The 12,341-nt window shown below is 41.4% G+C and overlaps 1 protein-coding gene across 1 annotated transcript in view; it reads right to left on the bottom strand.

Annotated features, from left to right (window-relative positions):
* The window catches only part of ME3 (malic enzyme 3), a 306,056-nt gene that overhangs the window by 45,009 nt on the left and 248,706 nt on the right, over positions 1 to 12,341 (bottom strand). The window contains exon 9 of the mRNA XM_082248513.1: positions 5,043 to 5,156. Within this exon, the coding sequence (XP_082104639.1) occupies positions 5,043 to 5,156 (114 nt within the window). The remainder of the gene's footprint in view (positions 1 to 5,042; positions 5,157 to 12,341) is intronic.

Genomic DNA, 12,341 nt, shown 5'->3' with positions numbered 1-12,341 from the left:
AGCAGTTCCCTGTAATGTAAAAGCCACCCTAGCCTGGACTCTAATCTGGCGGTGCCAACCGGTTATCAGAGCTGGGCGTGGCCCAGATGGTCCCTGGACGTGGCCCAGATGCTCCCTGTACGTGCCCCTGGGGTGGCAGCCCAGGGGTGCCTCAATCTCACTGGTGAGGGGCAGCTCACCTGAGTTTTGTGGCACCTTGGTCACTGCACCATCACACTTTTTCAAGCACCTGCCTCTTGGGGTGGGCCTTTTGGCCAACACCAGAGGAATTTTTTATTCCTGGCCGGGGGGCCTGCCAAGGTTTTTCACTTTGGCACTACCCTGCACTTCTCCACTTCCCCTTTCCCCACTCTGTTTTTCTTTGTTGTGTGTCACGTTTGTCCCTTTTTTTTTGGTTGAGCACTTGCACGACTTTGATGGCGTAGGTCCTCGGGCCTGCCCTGTAAGTCTTGGGAGGGGGTGGATATGGCCTTTTGGCTTAGTTCGCCCTCTCCCATGGGGTCTCCCTTCGGGGGAGCCCTACCTAGTACTCGGGGTGGGCTGTTTCGGCAGTCCCCCTGAAGAATGGGGTCCGCCCGGTTTCGGCTGGGTGGACCTAAGTTAGTACCTCAGTCCCTGTCAGGAGCTTCGCGCCCCGGGGGATCAGGGTCAGGGCCCTTCCTCTTCGGAGGAGGGCCATGTGTGTACGCCTTGTGCACTTTTTGTGTGTCCACGTTTGCGTGTGTGCACTTTTTTATGCACCGGGTGTTAAGTCTTTTGAGTGTGTTTCACACACCACGGGCTTTAAAAAAAAAAAAAAAAAAAAAAAAAAGATGCTCCCTGGACATCTCTATGGTCCTGGAAGGCCAGAAGCGACATCAGTTCCAGTTCTGGAAGATGTACACACACACACTGCAATTTTTCGTTCCAGAAAGCAGGAGATAAATGTTTTGTTCTTTGATCTCATGCTTTCCAGGGTAGAGGAGAGATCTGGGGTCTTACAGACCCCAGATGTCTCCATAAAGAGGATCTGTCGTGCCCTATTTTTATAACAAGGGATGTTTACATTTTTTGTGATAGGAATAAAAGTGATTATAAAACAACAAAAAAAAAAATTAAAGGGGCAATTTAAAAAAAAAAAAGAAAATAAATAATAAAATACATTTTTTTTTAAAGCGCCCCCATCCCCCCATGCTCGCATGCGTGCATATGCAAATGCATACGTAGGTCTTGCACACATAAGCAAATGGTGTTGGCACCACACATATGAGGTATCGCCATGAGCAATAAAAGGGGAACGATAATTTCAGCGCTAGACCCCTTTTGTAACTCTAAGCTGGTAACCTATAAAAATATTTAAAGCGTTGCCTATAGAGATTTTAAACCAAACGCACTTTTAAACAGTGACATGTTAGGTATCTATTTATTGCCAAAACATCATGTTATATCTTACCAAAAAATTGGGTATATATTGTGGGTTTTTTTGCATTAAAATTTATGAACGTGTATTTTTTTCCAAATAAAATGCATTAAAAAGACCACTGCGTAAATACCGTGTTACATAAAAAAAAAACATTTAAAAATATTTTATTCTCCAGTGCCTTTGCTAAAAGAAATAAAAAAACAAACAAATATTATATATATATATATATATATATATATATATATATATTTATTTGGGGGTTCTGAATAGTTTTCTAGCGAAAAAAAAAAAATATTTTTTACATGTAGGAAAGGTCAGAGTTGGCCTGAGCTGGAAGTAGTTAAGGAAGCTGTATTTTCCAGGGTAGCCACTAGGTGGAGCTCTTGGCTCATGTGCAGAAGCAAATGCAAACGTAGGTCCTGCACACATATGCAAACGCTGTTCGCACCACCCATGTGAGGTATCGCCGCAAATAATATAGTGAGAACAATAATTCTAGTGCTAGAGCTCTAGTGTAACTCTAAACTGGTAGCCTATAACATTTTTTAAAGCGTCGCCTATATAGATTTTTTAAGTATTAGAGTTTGTCACCATTCCATGAGCGTGCGCAATTTTAAAGCGTGACATGTTGGGTATCTATTTACTAATTATACCATGATCTTATATCTTACTCATAAATTGGGTTTTATGTTGTAGGCTTTTTTGAATTAAAATTCATAAACGTGATTTTTTTCCAAATAAATTGCGTTTTAAAAAAACCACTGCGCAAATCGCAAATATCGTGTGACAAAAAATATTCTTATTCTCTAGGACCTCTGCTTTAAAAAATGTAAAAATTATATATTATTTATATAGCGCCGACGGTTTACGCAGCGCTTTAAAACTTGAGGGGAGACAGTACAAATACAATACACTTTAATACAGTAGGAATCAGAGGGCCCTGCTCATTAGAGCTTACAATATATACAATTTTTTTTGGGGGGAGTTCTGAATAATTTTCCAGCAAAAAAAATTTGATTTTTACATGCAGGAAGGGTCAGAATTGGCCTGGGCTGGAAGTAGTTAAGGAAGCTGCATTTTCATAGGTAGCCACTTGGTGGAGCTCTTGGCTCTTGTTCTCGTTTTCCATGTTCTCTTCTTAGTATCAGTGCAAGGGAAAAAAGTAGAGATAGTGCAAGCTAAAATGTAAATACAAGATAATAGCTGTGACTTTCTCCCCTTCATTTAACCTCTGTCTAATGTTACAATTAAAGGGAAAAAAAACGTGAAATAAAACTGACTGAAAGCCATTATCCATAATCCAAGGAATAACAATTATTTTACTATAACAAAATCGTGATGGCAATGTTCTGCAATTAAGTTCAATTACATTTTTATGTCTATAAACATTAGTAAGACTGAAAAAGTATAAACAAGAGAGCCTTAAACCTACGGTACTTAACTGCCAGTGTACAGGGAAGAACATTTTGTGTTAGTAATATTAAAAGAAGAATGACACAGTCTGTAGAATTATCTACTGTGATGGTTAGGTCTACTCTACATTACCCATTACCTGGGATCTATCTGGCTGTTCTGCAGAGTGGAAAGTTCCTTGGGGGAAAGATGAGAACTATTACAAGATTTGTGGTTTGTCTTCTCTGTAGATTTAGAGAACCTGCGCAAAACACATCTAAAAATGTATCTAAACACAAAGCCAAAAATGTAATACAGTGCCTTCCGAAAGTATTCGGCCCCCTTGAACTTTGCGACCTTTTGCCACATTTCAGGCTTCCAACATAAAGATATAAAACTGTAATTTTTTGTCAAGAATCAACAACAAATGGGACACAATCATGAAGTGGAACAAAATTTATTGGATATTTCAAACTTTAACAAATAAAAACCTGAAAAATTGGGCGTGCAAAATGAATCAGCCCCCTTAAGTTAATACTTTGTAGCGCCACCTTTTGCTGCGATTAGAGCTTTAAGTCACTTGGGGTATGTCTCTATCAGTTTTGCACATCGAGAGACTGAAATTTTTGCCCATTCCTCCTTGCAAAGCAGCTCGAGCTCAGTGAGGTTGGATGGAGAGCGTTTGTGAACAGCAATTTTCAGTTCTTTCCACAGATTCTCGATTGGATTCAGGTCTGGACTTTGACTTGGCCATTCTAACACCTGGATATGTTTATTTGTGAACCATTCCATTGTAGATTTTGCTTTATGTTTTGGATCATTGTCTTGTTGGAAGACAAATCTCCGTCCCAGTCTCAGGTCTTTTGCAGACTCCCATCAGGTTTTCTTCCAGAATGGTCCTGTATTTGGCTCCATCCATCTTCCCATCAATTTTAACCATCTTACCTGTCCCTGCTGAAGAAAAGCAGGCCCAAACCATGATGCTGCCACCACCATGTTTGACAGTGGGGATGGTGTGTTCAGGGTGATGAGCTGTGTTGCTTTTACGCCAAACATAACGTTTTGCATCGTTGCCAAAAAGTTCGATTTTGGTTTCATCTGACCAGAGCACCTTCTTCCACATGTTTGGTGTGTCTCCCAGGTGGCTTGTGGCAAACTTTAAACAACACTTTTTATGGATATCTTTAAGAAATGGCTTTCTTCTTGCCACTCTTCCATAAAGGCCAGATTTGTGCAGTATACGACTGATTGTTGTCCTATGGACAGAGTCTCCCACCTCAGCTGTAGATCTCTGCAGTTCATCCAGAGTGATCAGGGGCCTCTTGGCTGCATCTCTGATCAGTCTTCTCCTTGTATGAGCTGAAAGTTTAGAGGGACGGCCAGGTCTTCGTAGATTTGCAGTGGTCTGATACTCCTTCCATTTCAATATTATCGCTTGCACAGTGCTCCTTGGGATGTTTAAAGCTTGGGAAATATTTTTGTATCCAAATCCGGCTTTAAACTTCTCCACAACAGTATCTCGGACCTGCCTGGTGTGTTCCTTGTTCTTCCTGATGCTCTCTGCGCTTTAAACGGACCTCTGAGACTATCACAGTGCAGGTGCATTTATACGGAGATTTGATTACACACAGGTGGATTCTATTTATCATCATTAGTCATTTAGGTCAACATTGGATCATTCAGAGATCCTCACTGAACTTCTGGAGAGAGTTTGCTGCACTGAAAGTAAAGGGGCTGAATAATTTTGCACGCCCAATTTTTCAGTTTTTTATTTGTTAAAAAAAGTTTGAAATATCCAATAAATTTCGTTCCACTTCATGATTGTGTCCCACTTGTTGATTCTTCAGAAAAAATTACAGTTTTATATCTTTATGTTTGAAGCCTGAAATGTGGCAAAAGGTCACAAAGTTCAAGGGGGCCGAATACTTTCGCAAGGCACTGTATATATATATATATATAAAAATTTTTGAGGTATGAAAATTAGTCACAAATTTTTTGCCAAGGTTCCCAAAGCACAATGACCCTGCAAAAATTGGCCTGGACATCTAGATATCAATCAAGGGTTAAACTGTGAACTTGCAAATTTTGTAGGAGGAAGATTTTAAAAATTGAACTAGGGTTTGATAATGCAGATTTGCAAAGAATGTATGCAGGCAACATGAGAGATGCTTCTCGATGTTTCTTTTTAACAAACAGGCGCTTGAGACAAGAATTACAGATATCACTTCTCAGTAACAATGTAACATACCTTCACTATTAGTCCCTTTGAATCCACCATCCAGATCTTCTTGATGGCTTCTTCTCTAGACGTTCCCTCTTTCTCCATCGCCATAATAATGAGAAGAGCTATTCCCATGGCCGCCTTAGGGACAGTAAAGAGTTTATAAATTACACACTGATAAGAAATTAAAGGAATACAGTTTGGCTAAAGCTGACTGTACACTAGTAGAATTTCATTCAGGATTTTTCACTTTAAGAATGTTTATTTTCAAAATCATTAGTGGGGTCAAACGGACGTATGTTTTCGACCACAGTGAAAAAAAAAAAAGTTAGAGGAGCAGGATGGAAAACGAACGGATTCTAACAGTGTATTTGGTTTTTGCTCAGGAAATTGCTTTTAGAGCCGGTTCACACTGGGGCGACTTGTCAGGCGACTTGGTTGCCTGGCAAGTCGCCTGCCATAGATTAGCACAGGACCCGTTCTAAAGTGTGACACAAGTCGCTCCGACTTAGAAAAAGGGTCCTGTACTACTTTGGGGCGACCTGGAGCGACCTGCATTGACTTCAATGATATGAAGTCCGTGCATGTCGCTTTGAGGTCGCGGTGCGCGCTGTGCACCGCAACTTCACAGGTCGCCCCGGCAAGTCGGGTCGTCTGTATGTGAACCGGCTCTTAACATTTGATTTTGAAACAAATGTAAAACAAAATTATGAAGTACTTTTGAACAACATTTGTGCAGACATCGAATGTACAGGAATTGTAGAAGAATTTTCGTATGCATATTTGTATGAACGTTCGAAAATCTACTAGTATGTAGCTAGTTTAAGACTACAGAAAATAGTGCCAGAGAAACAAACTGATCCTCTGATGTCTTCACTGGATTTAACCAGGCAGTTTTGATTTACATATGGCCGAAAGACATATTTCACTGAGTCACCCATTGGAATAGGTGGGGCCACAGCCCATGCATGTACGCCGACACTAAAAAGTGTGGAGTCAGGGAGGGCCTCACATTGAAGTTTATTGAAACTGGTAGCCGGTTGTTTACCATAGCATGCTCTACTAATTTAGTTGGGGATGGTGTTCAAATAAACACAAACACTATAGCAAAATTAGAGAAATTCTTAAATGATTCACCCAACAAAATTCTATAAAACTTTGAAGGGAAAAAATGCTGCTATTAGAGGAAGTAGGAGAATGAATGTAGAAGATACAAGGGCATAACTATAGTCATAACAGACCTTGTATCTGCTGTGGGGCCCACAACTGTTTGACTACACAGTATTATGCTGGTAGCAATAGCATTTCACCATTGCATTTGCATACAATCATTGTATATAAAGATTATAAACGATGCAATTGTTAATAATGTAGTTGCTACTGTATTTCTAAAGAAATAGCTTTCAAGATGGACATTAGAGAATAAGGGGCCATCTTGGGGGTTTTGTTATGGGGTCCCTTTTGCTCATAGTTACAGCACTGACAAGATACAAAAAATCACAATCAAATTTAGCAAAAGTTGGAAAGTGTGGTTGCCCTCAAGAACAAACTTTGGATCACGGTAACAACTACTGTAAAAAAAGATATGGGATCCTCAGCAGTAGTCCAGGGGGCTCTCAGCAGAACTCCCTGGGGCTCACAGCAATAGTACCAGGGGCTCTCAGAAGAAGACCCAGGGGCTCCCACCAGAAGACCCAGGGGCTCCCACCAGAAGACCCAGGGGCTCCCACCAGAAGACCCAGGGGCTCCCACCAGAAGACCAAGGGGCTCCCACCAGAAGACCAAGGGGCTCCCACCAGAAGACCAAGGGGCTCCCAGCAGGAGACCAAGGGGCTCCCAGCAGAAGACCAAGGGGCTCCCAGCAGAAGACCAAGGGGCTCCCAGAAGAAAACCCAGGGGCTCCCAGAAGAAAACCCAGGGGCTCTCAGCAGAAGACACAGGAGCTCTCAGCAGAAGACACAGGGGCTCGCAGCAGAAGACCAAGGGGCTCTCAGCAGAAGACACAGGGGCTCTCAGCAGAAGACCCATCACATGTGCTTGAATTCATTAAAACCATTTTCTATACAACCTTTCCTACACATTTACCCATGAATGTAGTAGGTGAGCACAGTATGTCAAATGTCACAAGTCTAGCCAAACATTAAAATATTATTAAAACAAGACCTTCAAGAACATGGAAAAGTTAGTAGTGCAACATACAGTCAAAAAAGACATTAAAACAATCACAAACCCAACCAATCTTTACCAAGCCATTTGAAATATTACAATATCTTATGGGATTAGACAGACCTGTAGTTTGCCATTCATGTTTTGGGTGGAGCAGACCTGCACATAAAGTTATATCTCATCAGCATTGAAGTGACTCTTCTATAGTTATCTGCCCGCTGGTACCTATCAGAATTTGGCTCTGAATTTTCCCACCAAACCCACAAAGGCCAAAAAGGATTCTGCAGACACACAATGCAACACAACTGTCTGCCCAAAAAAGACTGTTCTTTTGAGTAGAGGTCTCTTAATGTGTAAGCGCTGCCTTCTGAGCAGTTCTAAGAAGCCACAGCATTTGCAACCTGTCCAATTCACAAATAAGCATACAAAATACTTATCAAAACCAGACATTTAATAGGACAGTTGGGATTAGGAATTGAGTTGCTAGATTTGTACATGAGCCTGTCAACTTATTGGCTGTAGCCGAAAGGATAACAGGACCATATTACGTTATAGTTATGTGCCAAACATCAAACTCTCGGTTTTCATTTTGGAATGGTGCCTAGATATTTGAAATGTTTCTCATCAAAAAACATGTCGTAGAAGAGATGGCCAGCAGCCCGTACATGGCAATCAAGATTTATTTTTTTCTTTCCTATCTCAGGAGTAGCAGAAAAAAAAAAAAAAGATAAAAGAAACAGAGTACTTTTGCCGTAGCCCTTAGCCCTGCCCATCCAGGGGACCCACAGCCAAACTATTCACACTGGAGTGGTGACAAGAAGGTTTATGTCTACAATTCCTGTGAAAAAGGTGCAAGGTTGAAGGACTTTCATAAAAGCAGCATTGTTGGATGTAAAAACCAAATACAGAAAAGTAGGGTTTTTTTGGCCAGTTGGGAGAAGGACGACCAGAAAACGAACACTTAAAATGTAATCAATTTATTAGTATATTTAAAAAGTTTTGTGCGTAGATGAGGGATACACAAAAAGGGAAAACAATCCCTCATATATTCACCAGTATATTAAAAACAGCAGCACAGAAATATATCTCTATTATGGAACAATACATGCTTCAAGCTGATGTTGATGCGAGAAGTCTTTGATGAAATTCGGTTTGAGGGTCCCAATGAGCCAACGCCTTTCGCATCAGGCTACGTCAGGGCCAGAGAGACCGAGCAATACCGATATTTCTTGCTACGTGTAGAACTAATAATGGCAGGCGGGAAGACCAAGTCCCTATAATAAGATATATAATTGTCATAACAGCTACAAGTGTGGAACAGTATCCATAGTATTTCCTCTGATGGATGATATAAACCCACCGTCTCGTAATGGTAGTTGCTAGGGTGTATACCTCTGTAGATGTTTGTGCAAATTCACTTTATAGTCCGTTTTATTGCCCTAAAACGCAATCATCCAAGCCCATATTCAGGGTCCACCTTCATAGAGATGGAGAATATGCCATATGGTACCGGAATATACTTCAATGAAGTCCAAAAAGGTATAGAGGCAGAGTATCAAATAGTTCAGGTTATACTGTAGACCATTCCAAGCCATGATATCCATTCATGACCTTAGGAGTAGCCTTAGTACTAATGGTCCTCCATGTGTACATTGTTGGATATACTCTTCTAGAGTCTGACTTCATAAAGCATACCTTCTGTCCTTTGGAGCAGGTCAATGGCTTCCTCATCTGTGGGTCATCTGAGCGCGCCTTGGCGTAAACTTCATGAACGAGGGACGCGGATGCTGCTATATTGTGTTTGGTGCTGTTCATCTGATTGAGGGAACATCTTCCCGGTGATTTTGATTCAATTCCAATTGTAAAAGTGAATGCCACCTGCCTTTCTTAGGGGGTCCATGCATTAGGGTAAGCATGGTGTGGAATCACAGGCTAGCAGCATCTTTGCAAATCTTTTCATCACTATTCACAAATGGAGGGATCTCCTATCTTTCACAGTTTGATGGGGCTATTTATATGGACTTTATTTTATGCATTTTTTTTATTTCTCACTAATAGCGTTGCACTTTTTTTATTTGTGTCATGAATAATGGCCATAATTTGTGTAATATGTTTACTTCCTTTAATCATCTGCTCCATTAGTGGCCATGAGGTGATATTTTCCTGAAATGCCCCAATCAGGAACAGATGGAGCTGGAAGTGAACACAAATTCTGGCCATTATTCATGACAGCTGTTCGAATGCTTGTGACATTCGTACACCAATTTTTTTTGGTTATAAACAGACCTTAAAGTGTATATAAACCCTATAATAAACTTCTCTTTTTTGCTTCAATTAGGTCAGCTAAAATATAATTGAAAGTGTTTTGTTGTATGCATTTAAGAAGCACATAAAAGTACCTGTTGATCAGAAATTCTGAGCTTTCCTGTGCTTTTTGCTAGTGTTATCTCAAAGTCTATAAAAGGGAAGTATGATAATGTTTTTGGAATCATACTTACCTAGGTGGATGCTGCATCTGTCCCACGCCAGCTAGGACTGAGAACCAAGCGATTAAACACCGTTGATCGCTCGGTTCTCAGAGCTCCGTGAACAGAGAGCTGTCAATCACCAGCTCTCTGCTCTGCCCCCTGCGATCACTGGGGCACTGAGCTGTGGAGGGGATGGGAGCGTGTGAGTCAGCCTCTAAGCGGCTTGCTGAGAGGCTGAGCTGGCTGCCGGTCCAGACATGTAGGCAGATCATGACCATATGGTCGTGATCTTTCCCGAGCCTGGACCGGCTCTGTGATATCAGCCCGCTGTCTCCTGAAAATGGGTCACAGGAGTGCAGAACGAACTGCACCCCTGTGATCCACAGGAGAAGTACAGCCAAAGCTCTCCATTTAAAGAGACTATTAACTCCCCCTCCAATTTCTACAGGAAACCAGTCAAAAATTGTCTGTGTTTTGGAGAATAATACAGTGGGGAGTAGTTGACTACAACCTAGTTTAGCAAATCAAACCGGGGAGCGCTGACATCACCACCATCTACTATTGCTGTGTTTTGCCAACCTACAAAAAGAGAAAAGAGTGGAGTTCCATTCTGGCATATCAGCATGTATTTTTCTTTACTTCAAGAGACTTTACAGGTATAAAACATGGTGAAATGTGCATATATAGCAGAAATTCACTGCATACGATTTTTTGCGCTTTGATATACATGGGTCCACCCTACTTTGACCCCTATGGCCCACTTCCTGAGCTGTTTTATGGTGGAATAAACACACTGAATGCCCTCAAACCCGGGTCCCCTAGGTGCATCATTGTGCACTTTTATCTTCAAATGATGGGATTTTTGGGACTTGGTTATAATCCTAGGTGCAGGCATCAGGTGAGCTCAAATTTAGAACTCAAAACTTTTGCTGTTCCAGGATTCAAAAACCTTTTGATGTACTCAGGGCCACCATGCATGCCAAAGGCATTAAGTATAACAAGCTGTTCCCTGCTAAACTGTAGGGGCTAAATGGAGAGACTCTACATTTCTTTTTATCTCATCTAAAGAGGCTTCCACATGGTTCAAAAATCTCCACAACTGGAGGCATTGGGGCAGCCAAACTATTACTGGCTCCTTCCCTTAGCTCTCCTGCTTATTCAAAGCTGTATATACTGGTTGCTTATAACCCTGTTTGATTATTTGTTTCCCTCTGTTTTTGCTTGTCACTTCTGTCCCACTGTTTCCCACTACTCCTGCCAATCAGTACAGACCGTTTTAACTGGTTTCCTGTTAAGACCATGACATACATAAACAAGACTATCTCTTGTTGTGCAGCATCTCCCTACGCAGAGATGTTTTCAGCTGAGGTTACATATTTCTACACCACCACAAATGCTTTACATCTGTTTATGTCCAGGTATTCAAGTTTTCTGCAGTTCCAAAAGGAAATGTAGAGTAGTTAGGGATGGTATATACCTAATGTTCCTTTGTTGTTTGTTGGATGTTCTGTTTTTTTTTTTTTTTTTTTTAACTATATATAACTTCATATGTCAGAAACATCTATGAAGGTGCATTGTGAAGCTGTTGTAGTGGATTTTGGATTCAACTTGAGATCCAAAGCCCACCTAAAGAAATATATCCATCAAATAGATGACAATATTTAACATTTTGTGGAATGTACAGATCTAAATTCAAAAAGAGATTACTTGTACTTCAATATCTGCAAAAGCAGGGCCCCTACATCTACAATATATTTTCAAAAGTATTGGGACGCCTGCCTTTACACACACATTAGCATTCATGGCATCCCAGTCTTAGTCCATAGGGTTTAATATTGAGTTGGCCCACCCTTTGCAGCTATAACAGTTTCCACTTTTCTGGGAAGGCTGTCCACAAGGTTTGGGAGAGTGTCTATGGGAATGTTTGTCAATTCTTCCCGAAGCGTGTTTGTGAGTTCAGGCACTGATGTTGGACAAGAAGGCCTGGCTCCCTTTTTCCACTCTAATTCATCCCAAAGATGAATTAGGCCAGTCAAGTTCCTTCACCCCAAACTCGCTCATCCATGTCTTTATGGACCTTGTTTTGTGCACTGGTGCGCAGTCATGTTGGAACAGGAAGGGGCCATCCCCAAACTGTTCCCACAAAGTTGGGAGCATGAAATTGTCCAAAATGTCTTGGTATGCTGATGCCTTAAGAGTTCCCTTCACTGGAACTAGGGGGCCAAGCCCAACCCCTGAAAAACAACCCCACACTAAAATTCCCCCTCCACCAAATGATTTGGACCAATGCACAAAGCAAGGTCAATAAAGACATGGATGAGCAAGTTTGGGGTGGAGGAACTTGAATGGCCTGCATAAAGTCCTGAGCTCAAGCCGATAGAACACCTTTGAATTAGAGCGAAAGCTGCGAATCAGGCCTTCTCCTCCATCATCAGTGCCTGACCTCACAAATGTGCTTCTGGAAGAATGGTCAAACATTCCCACAGACACACTCCTAAACCTTTTCGACAACCTGCCTTCCCAGTAGAGTTGAAGCTGTTATAACTGCAAAGGTTGAGCCAACTCAATACTGAATCCTACGGACTAAGACTGGGTTGCCATTAAAGTTCATGTACCTGTCAAGGCAGGTGTCCCAATACTCAATATATACTCCAAGAAACCCAACTGACTGGCACTAAAGTTCGGAGTCTCC

The sequence above is a fragment of the Pelophylax lessonae genome, assembly GCF_965119305.1.
Source record: "Pelophylax lessonae genome assembly, chromosome: 2".
Classification (NCBI taxonomy): Eukaryota; Metazoa; Chordata; class Amphibia; order Anura; family Ranidae; genus Pelophylax; species Pelophylax lessonae.
Note: the sequence above shows the minus strand (reverse complement) of the source record. Positions and strands in the feature narration are given on the sequence as shown.